This window comes from Parastagonospora nodorum (assembly GCF_000146915.1).
Source record: "Parastagonospora nodorum SN15 chromosome Unknown scaffold_4, whole genome shotgun sequence".
Taxonomy (NCBI): Eukaryota; Fungi; Ascomycota; class Dothideomycetes; order Pleosporales; family Phaeosphaeriaceae; genus Parastagonospora; species Parastagonospora nodorum.
The window spans coordinates 321,928-340,418 of NW_001884552.1; the positions used below are offsets into that span (position 1 = coordinate 321,928).

Consider the following 18,491-nt stretch of genomic DNA (forward strand, 5'->3'; position numbering starts at 1 on the left):
GCTGAGTCACCAGCAGAAACAGTCGCTCAAACCACCACTAGGGTCTGGCCCCCTTCACCGATCGATTAGCGGACTGTGGGGGTTTTGCGGGATTACGGCAGCACTTGGAACTTATTGTGCTCGTGCGCGGCTTTTCTTGCGTGGCCGAACGTGTTCCAGACTCGAGCCGACCACCAGGGAGCGACTTCCTGGGAATGCTTATTGTAACGTCGGACCTTTTCAGCTATGTATACATTTTCCAATAGACCCTGGTACCAGGATTAGTACATACCCGGACCATTCATTCGTTCATGCGGCTTGGCTGCTCTATCTTGGTTAGTGTCATAAGCTTGGACATGTTCAAGATACCATGAGATCACGAGAGATGCAAATAGTGAGAGGATCTAGTTCCAGATTTAGATTTAGATTCTTCTTGATCTTTGAACAACATCTCCGTCCCTGTTATATGTCGGTGGATCCTCTTGGATGACACTACATGGGCTCTGTGGTGGGCTACATGGTTATGTCGTGACTACGGTCGCAGTCAAGATAAAGCCCCATGTGAATAGGAAGCTGTGTAGCGAGTATCGCATCCGTAGAACGCCCGATAACTGCATGCCTTCCTGTGTAGAAGGAAACACATCCCCACTCATCCTTGGCCTCATCGCTGTGCTCACAGCTCGGCACGACGCTCCGGGCACGCTGATTGCCACCCATCGCTGCGTCGTGACTCCGTCGGATTCGGCAGCTCAAGGAGCCTGTTTGCGAAGTCGACTCGGGTCTGGGATTTTTTTTTGTGAGATTTTACAAGTATACAGGTCAGGGTGCCACCTTTCCTCCTATTTACCGCGGGCGCGGCTGCTGCATCGGGTTCATCTGTTGCTGCATATGTGGCGCATACATCTGTTGGCGTTTGGCTGGATTGGTCATGTCGTCTCCACCCGAAATATCCGAAATTTGTCTCCGGTGGCCCGGTGGCATAGGCTGTTGTTGTCTGGCTTGCATGTGCATCTGTGGAGAAGTATTGTAGCCTATGTTTGCCTGCATCGGGTTCGTGCCGTAGCTGTTGGGGTGCTGCACCTGCTGACCCTGCATAGCCTGGGCGTATTCGTCCGTCACGCTGCTACCAACAGGCGACACACCCGGCAGTTGGTTTGGCGAATTCCAGTTGCTCGCCGTTGCTGGTGATTTGGCTGGCGAATCCTCCTCTTTAAGTACAAGCTGTCGAGGCACTTGTATAGGCTGAGGCGCGGGCATGCCTTCGCCGGGTGGCATAGGTTTCTTCAGGTGAACTAGATGCTTCTCCAACATGTGCAGCAAGCCTTCTTTGGTGAAAGGCTTGGGAAGAACATCGTTCATACCTAGGCCGTGTTAGAGAGATGCTCCAGACTTGGAAACAAACATACCATGCTGGAAATACATCGAAATGTCATCACTTCGAATGTTGGATGTCATCGCTACAATGGGAGTGGTGTCAAACTGTCGGATCAAGTGGCAAGCAGAAACACCGTCGAGGTTGGGCATAATGATGTCCATCAACACCAGATCGTACTTGGAGCCAGCATTCATCTTATTTACTGCTTCAAGACCATCAAGCTGAATGTTGTTAGCGCATGGTCCCTTGACACACATGAATGAATACTTACTGCGCTGTCAATGGCACAATGAAAGGCATACAAAAACTTGCTTCCGATGCGTCGGCATGTCGGATCATCTTCAACAAGCAAAATCTGTGGAGGGCGAATCCAACCAGGGTCTGGAATGGTGCTTTTCTTTCTGCCCTCTTGAAACTTGGGCTCTGCTGCTTCAACTGCTTTTGGAGGAGCTGCGTATGGAATGTTGTTGATGTGTTCGCTGTACATGGGGTCGATGCCGTTCGACGAGCCGACCGGGTAGACTAAGTTATCGAGGTTCTCTAGGCGCATTGAGCCGACAGAGCTCGCGGATGGGGGACCACGGCTCGTCGGGCGCGTTGCTGCAGCGGCGCGCGCAAAATCAGGTGGAGGCGTGGTAAGTGTGCCATTCATTCTCATCGTGATCTCATTCATGTGTTCCAGATTCCGCGGGTTCAGCATTACATCGGCGTTTGTCTCGCTCAATAATTTGGACGCGTGCTGAAGCGGTGACGCTGGATCATCATCATCCGGAGCCGGGTTTGAAGATTCCACGGCCCCATTCTGCGGTTGTGTGCCGTTAGAACCAAAAACAAGCTTACTGTTCCTCCGTTGCGTAGCGTCTACCCCGTGTAAGAAAGTCATAATCTGCTGCATGACATGCTCATGGTTGACAACGGTCTTCTGCAGGCCAATAACTTCTTGAAGGAGCATCGAGTGGTGAATGCTCAGCTCGTTGTACCGCCCTTCGACCTGATGCAGCTGCGCTTGTGTTGCCATCAACTGCCCGCTGACCATATCCATCTGTTGCGAGGGTATCAACATGTCGTCTGCGTTCGGTTGGTTCGGTTTTCGTGGCGCTGGCGCTTTCCGTCGAATGTTATCGAGCGCGTCTTTGTTGTTCATTTTGAAGTCTGGATGTTTAAACTCCCAGGCCTGGTGACGGTTAACTTGGGAGCACATGGCAGGCTCGATGGAAGACGTACCCCAGCACCATATGGCGATTGCCCATTCTCCTCATTGTTATGCCGCACTTTGTGAAAATCATACTTGTTGAGTTGCCGGACGAAACTCGCAAAGTTGCTATGTTTGAAGTGCTTGGGAAGGATGTGCTTGGTAAACTTTTCGTTCTGGTTTTGTCGTTAGCTGCCCGTGTGCGATGGCGCGCGCCATGAGCTCCGCAGGCGCACCTCTAACACAACAAAACTATCGCCGTCGTTCCCCCATCTCACTACGCTCTCATCACTTGGGTTCTCCAGCATCCTGTCGCGGGGGTTAGCTTATCCGAGCGGCCATTATATCATCCGGTCGACGTACTTGTACAACTTGCGTACCTTCGGTCGCGTTAGCTCGCATCTCGTGCCTGCATCCGGAGCGCACTTACAAAATCGCTGGAGTTGTTCGACCCAGCGCCCTGATTTGAATCCATATTGGCGCGTAATAGAGCTGTCTACTCCAGTAGGTACTTCAGATTACAGTCGTCGCGCGACCGGAGTAAATCAAACCACAGCTGGGCGACACAAAAACGGACCGGCGACTCTGGACGAAAGCGTACACAGATTTCCTTTCTTGTGATGAGATGGTGGATGACAGCGCGCAGGGCTCCGGTGGAAGTGGGCAACTGATGCGCTGGGATCAGGTCTTGGCGGTCTGAATGGCGGTGCCGATCGCAATGGGATTCTGGGAATTGCGATGACGCAACTGGGGCTCTGGGGTTTGAGCAGAGGGCGGACGCGAGAGATGCAAAGTCGGAATCTGGGCTTTGGGAGTGAATTGGACAAGGAGCCGAGAACATGCTGCAATCTGGGAATGGCGCTTTCAAGATCTAAAAGGCCCTAAAGCAGGTTAAGCCCGTCTAACAAGAATGCGATCTCTGCCACGACCGCTAGCAGACGCTAAGTGAAGAGATGCCGAGACGGGCGGACAAGGGTAGTGCTTTGGGGTCAAGGACGGCCTGGAAGCGGTACAATCGAAACAGTGCGCGCATGCTCCGAGTGCTGAGCAGAATCAAGGGACTGTTCTGTCAGACGTCAGCGCGTGGCTGTCCAGCACAATGCCTGCCTGACAGACCTCTGGCCTCAACAAGGACACAGCGCTCGTGCTATTACATACCGAGTACCAGAAACTGACTTCAACGGCGCCCGCCGAGGCTCGCGACGGGTCAGCGAGCAAACGCAACCGTGCGAATGGAAAGCGGCGACTACACGACCTGTAATTCAGCTTTCATTCTCGTGCAATCTGCGGCCTTGGAGGGTGTTGTAGTGCCGGGCTATTTTTCGGCGACGCCGTGATCCCAACGACGCAGTCTCTCAAATTGGACAACATGGGCGCGGAAAAGAAAGTCAAGTTGCCGCGTCCCGACAGCCAGCCACGACAGCACCGAATACGTGTGAATCGGCGCCGTTGGCCAATGACACGCCGCCGGCAAAACAAGCATGAGCGAGGCCGAGGAACACCAACCACCTCCGTCACTGTTCCCTACTATACGATCTCTCACACGATACACACTAGCCCACCATTCAGCACTTGCCATGTTCTCTCTCGCCCGCAATCTACCCTTGACGCGAGCGGTCGCTGGCCGCCGCTTGTTCCATGCTTCCACCCCAGCATTTGTCAAAGTCGGCGACAAGCTCCCTAATGTCGACCTCGTCGAAGGCTCACCCGGCAACAAGGTAAATCTGGCAAAAGAGCTGTCTGGCAAAGGCGTAATCATCGGTATGTCTCACGTGATCTACATCAGGTCTCGGGGCCCTTGCTGATTGGTTGGGGAACTGCAGGCGTACCAGCTGCCTTTTCTCCCTCATGCTCTGAGAACCACATTCCGGGATATGTCAACTCGCCCAAGCTCAAGGACGCCGGCAAGGTCTTCGTCGTCTCTGTGAACGATCCCTTCGTGTGAGTACCTCGGTCCCGTACCTTGTCTCCAAGCCGTGTCGCATGTTGAGACTGTCTCGGATCTTGTTGCTATCGTGTTGAGCTCGACACGAGCGTGACCGATATAGCGCCACTGGTACTAGCACAACCGCAGCACATGTCTTGACGGGATGCTTTCACCTAATGCAGTATATTTCAGAGCTGACCCTTAGCAGCATGAAGGCGTGGGGAAAAACGCTTGATCCTTCGGGTTCGAGTGGCGTAAGTGGTGCCCCCTTGCCTCGTCCTTCACTACTCCTCAATTGCGCATGACCTTACTTACGCTACATTCAGATTCGATTCCTAGGTGACCCCAGTGTGGAGTTCACAAAAGCATTGGATCTCTCCTTTGATGGCGCGTCGATCTTCGGAGGTGACCGCTCCAAGCGTTATGCTCTGGTCATCGAGAACGGTGCCGTGAAGGAGGCACATGTCGAGCCTGACAACACGGGTTTGAATGGTATGTGATCGTTCTAATATGCTCAAGATTTTATTGTGCTAATAACATTCAGTGTCTGCTGCTGAAAAGGTGTTGTAGATATTGATGCAGCGACAGTGAGATCGTTGCTGTCTACAACCATGCAATATGAAACCATGAGATGCAGTTCTGTGGAGACTACAGACTACTCACGAATAATGTCACTGCATCAATCAAAGGAGCAGAAAGCATGGACTCGCCAAAAGATTTATGACATTCGATTCTGGGATTCGTTCAATCCACCGATCAACAATAACAATCCTACCTATCACAACAAAATGTTTTATTGTCGCCGATTTTGATGGTCCATACGGGCAAATTACTGATCAGGTCATTCTCGCTTCTTTCCTTAATGTCGATGGCTTCTCGCGCACCAACAGCATCAACAACTTGAGATTGTAGGTTCAATGATCGAGAAGAGTTCATTGAAGCATTCTAGGATGGAGACTCACAAACTGGCAAGCCTTACATATACATTGCTAACATGCGCGTCTACTAAGGTCATGGGCACCAGATTTCGACTCCACTCTCACAGCTCGGCAAGCGTTCAGACGAAGTCAATGAGTTCAAGCGGGAATGTCAACGTAACAATCATCTCCACTACGATCTGCTCCAGGAACTTAGCACCTGCTCAGATACGCCAGGCATACTCTAGTTCGTATACCACAGACAAAACCCAACTCGCCTCAAGAACTAGCGAACGCACAAGCGCCCAGATCTCGTTTCTCTGCTGGCACGTGTGGACGGATATCAAAGTCGAAGATATCCATCGGCAAACCTATTGTCGTACATGCATTCGGAATATCGACGATGCCGGCAATATGTCCCTGCACCGGCGCACACGACAAGAGGAGGTAGATTTGGTAATCGTTGTATCCTATCTTCGTCAGCACTCGTCATCCAGACCATATACCACCCTCAGGAAGTCGACTCACCGAATCGTCGCAAATACTCGATCACTCTCAGACACGTCTGGCGATACGCCACCGTCGCGTCCAGATAGTGCTGCTTGCCATTCTCATCGACGCTGAAACCCTCAAAGGTGAGGTACCTCCCAGGACCAAATTGCGGCTCTACCGGCCCTGGAAGGTAGATCGGGGACTTCATGGCGAGCTGTTTCATACCGCCTTTCATCACGCTGAACTTGAGAGTAATGACACCTGCCATTTCAATCGCTCCACAGAAGGATATTTCTCCATCGCCTTGGCTGAAATGGAGGTCGCCTACGCTGAACTTTGCGCCTTTCACGTGGATGGGCAGGTAGACTTTGGAGCCACGGCTAAGAGCCTTGATGTCGCAGTTGCCACCATGTTCTGGCCGTCCTGGTATCGTTCGCGCTCCCTCCTTACCTATCTTCTCCTTCAATTCTCCCGTCGCAGACCCAGCATGCACGTTCTGCGCATTAGGCGGCTCAGCGACGGTGCGGTTGAGGTGTGTATGCGTGGAGATGAGCTCGGCTTCGCGCTTGTTCCACGTATCGAGAACTTCGGCGGAGGGCGCGCAGCCCAGGATGCCCGGGTGGATGAGCCCAGCGAAGCGGACGCCGGGGATGTGGCGCGACGAGCAGAATATGCCCTCGAAGTCCCAGATGGCTTTTGCGCTGACCGAGTGGGTTAGTCCCGCGAGCTTTTGGGAGCGAGACAGAGAAAGAGAAAGAGAAAGAGAAACAGACAGGGCAAAGCCCAACGAAACGAAAACATCATCAACTCACGCCTCGGGATATATCTCGTCCAAAAACCCACCCCCATTCTCCCGCGCAAATATCCCAGTAAACCCCCACGGCTGCTCGTCCAACGGCTGCACATCTTCAATCTCCACAACAAGCACGTCGCCAGGCTCTGCCGTCTCGATATCAAAGGGCCCGGTTAGGTAGTGGATCTTGGTCAGGTCGACGTCGCGCACGTCGTTGGCCGAGTCGTTGTTGCCGATCTGGCCACCGGTCCAGTCGACGCATTCGATTTTGACGGCCGTGTTGCAAGGAATAGAGGTGTAGCTGGGGTTGTCGGGGTGCCAGCGGTTCTGTGGTGGGAGGGTTAGATGGGGAGGAATGGGGGTGGATGGGGGATGGGTACGTGGAGGCATTCTTGCTCGGCGGCGGGTTTGTCGAGGGAGACTTTTGCGGCGTAGGGGATTGGTTGTTTGCCCATTGTGAAGCTGGAGATTAATTGAAATGCAACTTGAAAGTCTGGTAGGTGTATAAATGAAGAGCAAGAGCGCGTCAATGTTTTGAAGTGTAGGGCGTGGAGTATATAGCCAGCAGCCGAAGCGGGGAAGCACGAGTCTCTCAATGTGTATGTCAATTGCTAATCTCCTACACTATCTATCTCCAGCTTCCCGAGGATCCTCCCAGTCTACAGGGAATGCGATAAGCCCATGATACGCGCATCTGTTACGTTACGTAGCTTCTGAGCTCTACCCAGCTACCTACCGCTTTCGGAGCAAGATACCCCACTGCGGGGTGGACAGTATATCATCATCGTGCAGGGAGCTAGATGTTCGGCAACGTGGGACGTAGGCGATGAAGCCGGGATGATGCCGTTGGCTAGTGGGCGGTAGACACGCGTTTTTGCTGTGGTGCGCTGCTTGGGTTTGTCGAATGTGGTTCTGCCGAATGTCTAGGTCTCGGGAGAAAGGATGAGTCGATATCCTCAGACTAGCTAAAAGTCTTCCGCGGTGTTTGTCGTACTTCCGACTGCTGCTCTGGCTTGTGCATTGCGACATTGTACGTGTCCATGTTGTGCCATGGCATGTTCAAGAACTCGTGCTTGTTCTTCCAGCGAAGCGACTCCTCCTTGAACTTCTCGGCCTCGGTTGGTGGAGGCGGCGGGTCGGTGACTTTGGTGATGAGGTATGCTGTCGAGGCTTCTGCGAGACCGTAGATTAAGACTCCCACGAGAGGGATCTTGACGAAGATGTAGAAGCCCAGGCCGAAGCCGAAGAGAACGCCAGCGCGGTCTTTGAACCACAGCTTCTTCTGGTCTTTATTGTAACGTACACGCGCGAAGTACGGTTCGAGCTGTAGCATTGTCAGTCTAGGGTTCAAAAGGCGTACATGAGGAGCGACGTACAAGCTCACGCATCAGGGTACGGGAAGAGAAGTACGCCTGCAAAAAGGTAACGAGATATCTCCGCGGGAAGGCCAGCGATAGAACAAAGATTGCACCTGCTGGCTGGGTACCCACTGCCTTGCGAAAGGTATAGAAACTGGCTGCTGGTAGAACAAATCGACCAACGTAGGGCAGATACGACAGACCAAGGACTGCCAGTGAGATGCCAGCCTTGCGCCCCTGCTTTGTGGCATACATGATGACTGCTTGTTTCAACGGCGTCTTCTTCTCTGTTTGAGGCTTCGGTGCGTGGTTTGGGTATTGCTCGAGGTTCTGGTGGTAGAGAGCGCGGAGGTTGTGGGGGTCTTCGGTCTTGTGCTTCTGGTAGTATGTCTGGTCAACCCACCGGAGGGAGTCCATGAACCTGGCAGGATTGTCAGTCACATATGCTTATTCCTTGGTACGATGGACTTGCATCTGGTCCAGCGTTGGTGTGAGATATCGCATCATGGTCATCAGGAAGAAGGGTACTTGAAGCACCGTGTGCTCAAGGTAGTGCAGTCCACCCACGACGCTTTCGTCCCATGTGGTATGGTCCATATTGACGAACAGCGAAATGATCCATAGCAGCACCCGCACGCCAACAATCTGTGTGGCCTCGTTAGTCTTGCTTTGCCTAAGAGTGGCATGCCGGCGAGGCGGAAGCGTACGGGTATGGCGACGATGATTCGAATCGCGATGCCGGCTGCCACAGCGATGGCTGCTTGGCGGTAGTGGTCCGAAGTGAATATGCCTGGGTTCTGGAGGGCACGGTTTACTACAGACACCTGTTAGATCCGCCATGCTTGCTGTACAACAGTCTACACCCACCACCGACCAGAGTCAGCTGTGCGCCTCGCAGAATGGCATTGGGGTCGAAGTTGGACATGTCGAAATTGTCCATGTTTGCTGCTCAAGAATGAAGCAGAGGAGTACCGCAATGGACCATGGGTAGAACGTGTGTACTCGGCGGGCCTAGACCAATTCACTCGCGCGCATATCTTGCTGCGAACTGGCGGGCCAACATACGGAGTGGACATGTGGACTTATGCATTGTGACGTACATTGGCGCTAGCCCCATTCCATGCATAGGCATGCACAACGGAAGACACTACTGGGCGCGTTGTTTGCTGCGCCAGTACACAAAGAAACGTCTAAACCTCCATCTGGTCTGCAGCCGCATCTCGTCTCGTCGCAGACACTTCCATCGCAGCAGCGCCGCGCGGGGTTGGTCCGCTGATCAGTGTGAAACTCCCGCCAAGCGGAACCTCTCGAGACGCCCACCCAACCACGAGCCCCCCTCAGAACCTCGTCGAAGCGCAGGTGCAGGTGCAGGCGCTTCAGCCGACAGTCACCCAGGACAGTCACCCAGACACTCACCCTCCACCGGTTCCTTCACACACCACCACCGCCAAATCTAGCCCGACTATACGATGCTTGCCTGAAGCGCCCATCATGTCTGTTCCCGCGACCTCCAGGGCTTTCGAGCACACGCCGCATGCGTCCACCTCCGCCCGCCGCTCCTTCACACTGCCCACGCGCCCATCAATCCGGTCGACTTCTACGCCTGCGTCGAGGAACACTTCTTCGGACGGGATCGAGACACTCTTCACCTGCCCTGCTTCCAAGATTGTGTCCTTCGCTGCATCGGACCCTGCAAGGCGGCACTCCCCGTCACGGACTCCGAAAGGCAAGGGTAGCCCAGTGCGCTCGATTCCCTGGTCGTCGCTCACCGAGCGCACTCTAGCAGTCGGTAAGTGCATACCTATGCGGCTCGAGAGCATCCAGGCGGTAGACTGACTCTATGTAGGCGCCCTGCGCATCTATCGCGTGACAGCATCCAACGTATCGTTCCTCAACTCCGGCACGCTCCTCCACACCATCTTCCCGCGATCGCAATGTTGGTGCGTTGACGGCCAGTCCATCTTCGTCCTGCGAGTGCGCCAGGACTCCTACTACCGCATCGAACTGCCATATGATCGAGTGATGACCGATGAAGACAAGGCGCAGATAAGCGAATTCAAGCGTGTACTGAGCCAGGTGCTCCAGTATGAGAAGACGCAGTGTCCCTTCAGACGTGGGTCCAATGTCGAGGAGATTGAGCGTCCAAAGTCGCCGCCGCGGAAACAGCTGAAGAAGCAGCAGCCGACACAGAAGGCGAAGAATGTGGACCTTCGACAAGACGTGGGTGCCCCAGAACGGATGACAGGCCATCTAGTTCTGGCTTTGATGGGTCCGACTCTGGAACCCTATCTTCGTACGAGGAGGACGACAGATCGAGTGTCTGCACCGATAGCAGTGAAGTTGTGCCTATGTCGGCTTCTGGCTCATCTCTCATGCCTCCACCGGAACTTCCTCGCGTGCCCAAGTCTAACCCCGCTCGCAGACTGTCCATCTCGGAGCGTGTGAGCATGTTCCAGGGAATGCGTTCGGCCACAGCACCAATTGTGACGAATCGAAATGTCTCGGCCATGTCTATGGAGCGCATCCCCGAATCGCCGCGAAAGGATGAGCAACACGGCGACGTCCAGAAGCCCATCCTGGAACGGAATGTATCGGAAGCTGCGAGTTTAGCATCGAGTGCAGACTCGTTCTACTCTGTCCAGACGACTCCATATGCGACACCATCACCACAGTACTTAGATGCAGAACCTGACTTTCTGAATCCATGGGAAGGCAGTGCGACGAAGCAGGAGGAAACAAGAGGTCGATCTATGCATCGCCGACAAGTGTCTGAAATTACTGTGCGGGCTGCCTCTTCTGAGGTGGTGAACAAGTCTGCTCCAGTGACACCTACGGGTCCATTTCACCAAGGTGCCAGCTCAATAGATGAGATGCTTCCCTCGTCAGCACCATCAACTCCGCCTCTCGTCAGCGACTCGGATGATGACAGTGTTGACTCGCCGGGAATGACTGTCGCGACTCCTCCAGATGCAATTCGTATGAAAAGACTTACTGGGGCCTCTCAAAGGCGTGCATTCTCACCAATGCCACAGCCCAAGAACCTCTTCATTCCAAGCAAACCCGCTACTGTTGGCAGTCAGTTTACGAGTGCGTTGGTCCGCAAGACGTGCGAATTAGTTCTTGGCCCACCATCACACCTCGTCTCGTTAATGCTCCGCATTGCGGCAAGCATCTCCAATATCGGTTTCGGCTCGTATCGCGTCCGGCGACAAGAGAAGATTCCGTGCTCTTGGGAGTCCGATGATGAGCCTGAGTGGCCGGAAGAGGACGACTTCGGCATTCCTCTCAACAACATTGGGGATCCTACGCAACGTCGACGGACATATCTCGGAGACCTGGATTAAAGTCGACACTATGACCAAATCACATACTTCTAGGTGACGGAACCAATATATTTGCAGGCTGTCCGGCAGCATGTTTGGAAGATATTGCATATGGCAGAGAAGATACCAGGCGTTTTTACCTTTCTTTCTGGCATTTACAGGCGACAGGCGGCATGCGGGCCCGCCTTGGCTGCATTGGTACGATTTTAGCATTTCGATGGGTACACGATTGTAATTTACTTGGCACGCATGAACAGCCGACGAGCGGGTCTCTCATTCACAGGACGATACGTAGGCACGCAAGCTGAATCCACAGTTCGCATAAATGATGATACATTGAATACAGCTTCAGTTTCTCACGGCTGATCATGCCATGGGAAGATAAACTCATGCATCCATCGGAATCCATCGAAAACTCACCGCATCCTACACGAGATTGTCAGGAGGGCAGCAAGGAGCGGCCACTTGACTTGTTTGTCGGAGTCAGAGCGCTGCAGTCTAGCTTTGCTACTGCATGCATCCGGGGTGTTGTGTCACTGGGAGGGTACTGCCGAGCACTTTTCGTTTGCTCCGCGATGCGCGCAGCGAATACCTCTCCTCGAGAACACAACACTCATTCATCTCAGGTCATCGGACCATGTACACAGGATACACCCAGCAGATAAAGCTAAAATCGCTTACATCCAAATGTAAACAAAGATGTTGAGATCGAAGCTTCTTGACGCCGCTTGATATAGCGGTCTGGCATGGCAGGGGTGCAGACACGTAGCAGCGTCGTAGCTTTACACACCGTTTGATCGCGCCCCAGTCCAGCCCGTCTTTGTCCCACAGATGCATCAGTCGTCCGTCAACGTGATCCAATGACGTCGCGAAACTATCCCTATTTTTGCCGTAGCTTGTAGCTAGTCAACAGGCTTGATGACCGACACTTCCCACTTGCAGGTTCTCGCGAGGCGGGCGCATTTGCACGGGAACGTTCCGAACCCGCCTCCTCGTTAAATTACCCACACGCCAGTTTCCAAGGTTGTGCACGAGAGATGCTTTGTCCACTTCGCCATCAGCTTTACACCTCACCCGCCATTTTCCATCACCCACCTTGATCCCGCGCTGGATGGTTGTCACCACGCAAGAGCTTGGAACAGATGGCTTCCACAGAAACGCTGAGTCGGACGCCTCCGATCCCGCCACGAAACCCATTTCGACGTCTCTCGAGCGCCTCCAAAACATCACCTGCGCTGCCCGATAAACCATTCCACATCGAAACTGAATTGATACCGAAACCACTCTTCAGCAGAAGGACCACGCTTCCATCGAAAACCGTTCATGTCGTCACCGTAGAGCTACCATCACCTGGATTATCGCCAATCATCTTACCATCGGACACGTCAACCATTTCATCAAATCGATCATCGTTCGTGAGCGTAAACTCATCGCGACCTTCTACCGCAGCGACATCTGGACCGAGTGAATCATCTTCGCGCGCAGGTTCGCTGACTTCTGCTTCTCCCGCGCTCGGTTGGGTGCCACCATTGCACGTCGCAAAGCCACTCTTCGGGAGGAGCAACACCCTACCATCCAGAGCAGCACCCATCGCCAGGGAGGAAATTTTGTCGCAGCGCCCCCTATCGAACACGTTTCCATTTGAACCTTCAATCAAAGTCCCTGGGCTAAAGTTGCCGCCCGCACGGACCAATTGCTTTTCTCCCGATCCCGTTTGGACACCCCCTAAACGCGCTCCGAACCCCTTACCAAACCGACCTTTGAGGAGGACGCAGACCCCGAGAAAGGAGACGCTAAGAAGTTTGAGGGCGAAAGATTCAGTCACTTGTCTGCAAGTTACCCCGGAGCGCAAAACTGTTGCGCGTTCCCAAACCGACCCACCGAAGAAGACTGCGCCCGAGAAGCGCATTTCACTGTCGAATATGCGAACATACAGCATGGACGCCAAGGGCGTCTTTATTTTGAACGAGTAAGATTGCCTTGTAAGTCACCCGAGGAAGCAGGGCAACACGGTGGATTCTGACAACGCCAGATAATGATTCATGAACCACTACACTTCGCGCAATTGTCTTATATATAGAAGGGCTTTAATATGCGCAACAGCCAACGCATTCATGAATGTAACAACAACAAGGTAATCAAGGGACGGTGTGCATGGGGATAAAGGCGTCAATGATTTTACGATACCATGGGTCGGCGTTTCAAAGGTCATGCTTCTGACTCTCAACTCCGGCGGGATCTGTCGGCGCACAGGTGCTTCTCATGGAAACCATGACAGGAGCGAACCACTGGGTTCTCAGCTCTACCACACTTAATACGCCTAATACGCCATCTCTGATCAAATATAATCGATCCTTCATCACACGTGCATTTCCGCAGAGCCGCAGACGTAGTCCTGCAAAGCTTACCTCAGTCACATGTGGCCTGCTGACCCCAATACCTACGACAAGAGGCGCAGTTCTGTCGCACATCGGCTTTATTGGCCAGGCACTTCGAGGAGGCCCGTGTGCAGTCACCGAAGTGCCTACACCGCGAAGGTCGCACCCCATTTGGACATCAGATCGCAATATTGACTGGCAAATAATATGGTGTTGCGCATGGCGATCCACACAAACTGCGCCGCATATCCGAGATGGCGCAGCAGCGCTGCCAAAAACGTGTCACACCTTGCCCTGTGCAGTATCGTCGGGTCAGCGTCTCGTCTTGGCCCCCATGCCGCATGGGAATAATGCAGCACAACGCACGCACTGTCGAATACATATGAACATGGCGCTAGCTCTCTATGTCCGGGCTCAGAACGGGCGAATTTCGATCCATGGTACGGTGTGTCAGTTGATTCACCACAATAACGTCACAGCCTTGTAGGCAACCAGTCTTCATGACCTACTGACTCACGCCTCACATTGCCACGAGTATAGCCTCTTGAAAGGACCTCTTTTCAGACACATCTTCCATATAAGAGTGCCAGGGTGAAGTCTTTCTCGAGACAGCATAGCGTTGCACTAGAATCAAGCAAACAATCCACGACATACACTCAGGCATTCGAGTTACTCGATCGATCAACTACATACACGGGTACACCCCGGGAAAAGCATCACAATGGAGTTCTCAGAACCAGAAAGAAACCCAAATGCACCACTGCGTTTGCTATCTTTGGATGGAGGAGGAGTACGAGGATTATCTTCGCTGATGGTCCTTGACGACCTCATGGAGAACATAGCACAAGAAGAGAAGCGGATAGGTCGACGGGCACAAAATGACCACTCGCCACTGAAGCCATGTGACTACTTTGATCTGTAAGTAATAGAATGTAGCAAAAACAAGCACACGTTACTAACATTCACTAGTATTGGTGGCACATCCACTGGAGGCATAATCGCAATCCTGCTGTCTCGTTTACGACTAGATTGCAAGCAATGCATAAGTATTTACTCCAAACTTGCGGAGCAGATCTTCAAGCATGACCGCTCTTTCAAAGCCTTTGGCATGAAGATTCCAACGGGTGCCACTCGATTCTCAGGAACGGTACTCGCCAACGCCATCAAATCGGCACTGAAAGAACTAGGCTTCGACGAAAATGAACTCATGTGGGACGAGGCATTATTTGAAGAGGTCGACGAAGCAAGTGAACTGCCAAGAGATAGCATTTGGGCGGATGCAGATGCCGACTCAGAAGCACCACTTACCGACAGTCCCGTTGCTTCAACGAAAGCCATGGACATAGTCATCAATCCTCCCGCGAATAATCAACAACCACCCGGAACTGCAACGCAGACTCAGAACACACTGTACGGTAGCTCGCCCTTCTCGCCACAGCCTCCAGAAAGGACGGACACCTGGAAACTACACCGGAAGCAATCAGTGCACAGAAAAGTCAACGCTAAAGGATGTCGTGGCTTCGTCCTTACATCACTCAAGAATGCTTTGGGTCTGCCACGGATCCTATCTACATACGACCCCAACGACCGCACTACTCGCATATGGGAAGCCCTCCGCGCCACAAGTGCTGCCCCAACCTTCTTCGAAGAAATGCAATTCGGGACTCCGAAAGTAACCTACCTCGATGGCGGTGTAGGCTTCAACAACCCCTGCGCCGAAGTTGATTACGCTGCAAAAGCCCTCTGGGAAGGCCGCTCAATCGGCGTCGTCGTCTCCGTCGGCACCGGCCTGCAGTCCATCCCCAGCGTCAAGAAAATCGCCTCCTGGCTCCCCTTCGGTCTCGGGACGGATATTTCCCTCGCCTCTGCGCTCGCTGGCATGGCTACGAGCACCGCGCGTGTCGACAACGAGCTCAAACGCATGTACTACAACTCCGACACGAAATACTACCGCTTCGATGTCGATCGCGGACTTGCCAATATTTCGCTTGAGCAGTGGATGAAGGAAGACGAAATGGCCGCCCTCACAGAGCAATACATGCGCGACGCCCGCCAGATAAGGAGTGCGAAGCACTTTGGCGAAATCATGGCGAAGCTCTCCGCCCTCCCTCCCCGCTTCTCCATCGCCGCCACGAAATTTCGCCTCGGCATGACGGGGCGCGGCCTGATGGACCAATCCTTCCATCTCGTGCAGCTCGACTTCAAAACGGGCATGCCGCTGGGCGTCACTTCGGGCCCCGATCGCATGTCCACGTCTCCGAGCGGCGACCACGGCCTCGCCCTCTCCTCCTCTGGCACCCTCAAGGAAATCTACCCCGTCGCCGAAGACCTGGACCACGACGGGCGCCGCGAAGAAGCAGCCGTGTACCAATGCCTTTCTGCGGAGAATGTCTGCCTGCGCACGATGAAGACCGGCATTCCACAAGGCCGCTATAAAGTCCAATTCATCGTCTCGTTTCACGACACTTCCCCAACGCACATCGCGCCGCACGACCTCGTGTTCAGCGTCGGCAAGCCGCTCGACCCAAACACATTCATTACGAGATTTGTGGATGTCAAGATCACGCCGGATGTTGTGCCGGTGTTGATGCATCCGGATGCGGTCAGGGTGCGGGTGGGCAGGAAGAGGTATGAGGAGTATAGAGGCAAGGGGTGGGTGGAGATTGAGGGGGATGTGGAAGTTTGTGTGGGGTTAGATGGGGCGTTGGGGTTTATTGTGAGTAAGAAGTTTAGGAAGGGGGAGGTTGTGGATGGGTGGAGTTTTGGGGGCGTTAGGTTGGAGCCGATTTTTGGGGCGCGATGATGAGAGAAGGTTTTGGTGCGGTACATTTCTGATTTTGATATTTAGCGAGCGCGTTTCAGATGTGGAGGAATATAGAGGGAATAGCGATGTTGGGTTTGTGTTCATGCATGAAGCACGCGTTATCTTTGGAACGCGCTGTTGGTACTCCTTCATACAGCTAGCTACCCATGTGAGCTCGATCACTGCATTGACCATCAGGCACGCACCACGCCTTACAGAGCTCACTGACATCGCTGGAATGTTTCTGTCGCGGAGACGCAAATTGCACTCAACCAAGTATAAACTGTCACCCGAACGTTAGCTCCCTTTCTCTTCCAAAGACCTCCCTTTTCTCCCATTTCAAAATCTCACCAAGAGGCTAAAATGTGAGCCTGGGTTGCCCGTGTACCAAAATCAACATCTACAAGCTTCATGAGAAGCCACCCGGGCGGTATCTCAAACCCCAGCAGTACCTGTCTATGTCCAAACACTGACTTCTGCTGTTTGTCCTCATAAACACTGGGATCTCCATTCTTCTCTTGAAATGTGACTTTTATCAAAAATCCACTACTGGGTCGGGACATGTGGTTGTCGTTTCGAAAACAGAAGTCTAGCAATTCATGTCTTCTCCGGGCTATTCCATCACGTCTCAAAAACTACTCAAAACGCTTTGATTACTTCGCTATGAGCTTTGTGTCCCGCTCCCTCGAACAATGTTGGTTATAAAACGTGTTTTTGCGATGTGCTTTACTGGCTCCTCGATCACTTCGCAATGCAATGATTATACCAAAAGGGACGTCGACGAACCTATGGATTGAAACACTCGGTGTCGAAACCACTTCCGTGGGTTGGCATGGCTGAAGACAGAAGCCTTTGCGTTGGAAGTTGTGCAGAAGATTTCCTTGTCTCCAGCACTCGTTGCGGGCTACACGCACAAAAAACTGCAGTACAGGCCGTTAATGACAGGCTTGCTTCCCGAAACAAACGCCATATGCACCTAGCATATATTCCGCGCTGGAATTATGTGTTTAATCTCACAGAAGCAAAACAGCAGTCTTTCAAAAAATCGGAATTGCCACGTATTATATACTCTTCTCTTCTTCCAAAATCCGAATTGCATTCATTCATGGACGCTGCTGTCTCCTGCTTCTGTCTTCTACTAAAAATCTGGCTATAAACACAAAGCTTTTGCATACATGGCCATCTTCGACATGAAAGGTTCTGACTTTGTCCAAAACGAGAGGACAGAGATTTCACTTGAGCTGGAACTCCTCCTCCAAAAAGCCGAGCTACAAAAAGAATGTCTTCTCCCTCTTCTAAGAAATCACGACTTCACAGTTTCACTCATGAGATCTCACGACCCGAAACCCATCTACCCAGACTTCATGTTCCGGATTCTGGCCTTCAAAAAGCCATAATTGCCTGCTTCATGTGCTCTTAAGGTCGCGTTCACAAAGGTACGACACAGGCCTCGATGCGCCCGAGACGGTTCCAATATGCTATCGTACAGCAAAGGCTGTGGGGTTAAAACCCGATATCCAACCAATGGATATTTCCTTGCGACTTCTAGAGTCAAGCGCTAAGTTACAATACGATCCTTTTCAAAAGCACATATGAAGATGATCCATGCTGTTTTGTTGTCCTCCGAAAAACACCGACGCTTACATCATGAGCGGAAAGAGAGTCGAGCTCATGTACAAACGTATCGGCAACTTGTGCTCAATCAGTCGCCAGTGGTATACGAGACATGTATAACCCCCTCCTGTGCCGGATTACAGACCTAGCATCCTTATTCCTCACGCCTTTTCAAAACAAGAGGAAAGGGAAGGATGGGTTTCCGGCTATGCTCAAAATAACATGTCTTCGACGTCAAGTGTCCAAGCAAAGTCAAAACACACCATCTATATATATATATATATATATATATATTCATTATGACAAATTACCAGTATCAGATGAACGGCGTCCGGTCCAG

General features: G+C 52.6%; 7 protein-coding genes across 7 annotated transcripts; 4 read left to right on the top strand and 3 right to left on the bottom strand.

Moving 5' to 3' along the window:
* Nucleotides 1-822: 822 nt before the first annotated feature.
* SNOG_02697 (hypothetical protein) lies at nt 823-2,498 on the bottom strand (the record flags this gene model as incomplete). Its single annotated transcript, XM_001793244.1, has 3 exons — nt 823-1,340; nt 1,386-1,624; nt 1,657-2,498. 3 exons carry the CDS (start codon nt 2,496-2,498, stop codon nt 823-825), a joined length of 1,599 nt encoding a protein of 532 aa, XP_001793296.1.
* A 1,417-nt stretch (nt 2,499-3,915) lies between these two features.
* Nucleotides 3,916-5,253, top strand: SNOG_02698 (hypothetical protein; the record flags this gene model as incomplete). Its single annotated transcript, XM_001793245.1, has 6 exons — nt 3,916-3,979; nt 4,116-4,307; nt 4,370-4,487; nt 4,679-4,727; nt 4,800-4,965; nt 5,018-5,253. The coding sequence occupies 6 exons, from the start codon at nt 3,916-3,918 to the stop codon at nt 5,041-5,043; spliced, it is 615 nt and encodes a 204-aa protein (XP_001793297.1). The 3' UTR covers nt 5,044-5,253.
* A 648-nt stretch (nt 5,254-5,901) lies between these two features.
* Nucleotides 5,902-7,203, bottom strand: SNOG_02699 (hypothetical protein; the record flags this gene model as incomplete). Its single annotated transcript, XM_001793246.1, has 3 exons — nt 7,056-7,203; nt 6,695-7,002; nt 5,902-6,583 (listed from the first exon to the last, which is right to left on the bottom strand). The coding sequence occupies exons 1-3, from the start codon at nt 7,128-7,130 to the stop codon at nt 5,902-5,904; spliced, it is 1,065 nt and encodes a 354-aa protein (XP_001793298.1). The 5' UTR covers nt 7,131-7,203.
* Nucleotides 7,204-7,407: 204 nt separating this feature from the next.
* Nucleotides 7,408-8,973, bottom strand: SNOG_02701 (hypothetical protein; the record flags this gene model as incomplete). Its single annotated transcript, XM_001793247.1, has 6 exons — nt 7,408-7,587; nt 7,670-7,999; nt 8,052-8,454; nt 8,506-8,678; nt 8,702-8,847; nt 8,880-8,973. 6 exons carry the CDS (start codon nt 8,971-8,973, stop codon nt 7,408-7,410), a joined length of 1,326 nt encoding a protein of 441 aa, XP_001793299.1.
* Nucleotides 8,974-9,524: 551 nt separating this feature from the next.
* Nucleotides 9,525-11,377, top strand: SNOG_02702 (hypothetical protein; the record flags this gene model as incomplete). Its single annotated transcript, XM_001793248.1, has 3 exons — nt 9,525-9,822; nt 9,880-10,326; nt 10,374-11,377. The coding sequence occupies 3 exons, from the start codon at nt 9,525-9,527 to the stop codon at nt 11,375-11,377; spliced, it is 1,749 nt and encodes a 582-aa protein (XP_001793300.1).
* A 1,121-nt stretch (nt 11,378-12,498) lies between these two features.
* Nucleotides 12,499-13,587, top strand: SNOG_02703 (hypothetical protein; the record flags this gene model as incomplete). Its single annotated transcript, XM_001793249.1, has 2 exons — nt 12,499-13,338; nt 13,389-13,587. One exon carries the CDS (start codon nt 12,499-12,501, stop codon nt 13,327-13,329), a length of 831 nt encoding a protein of 276 aa, XP_001793301.1. The 3' UTR covers nt 13,330-13,338; nt 13,389-13,587.
* A 958-nt stretch (nt 13,588-14,545) lies between these two features.
* Nucleotides 14,546-16,537, top strand: SNOG_02704 (hypothetical protein; the record flags this gene model as incomplete). Its single annotated transcript, XM_001793250.1, has 2 exons — nt 14,546-14,652; nt 14,782-16,537. The coding sequence occupies 2 exons, from the start codon at nt 14,546-14,548 to the stop codon at nt 16,535-16,537; spliced, it is 1,863 nt and encodes a 620-aa protein (XP_001793302.1).
* Nucleotides 16,538-18,491: the final 1,954 nt, after the last annotated feature.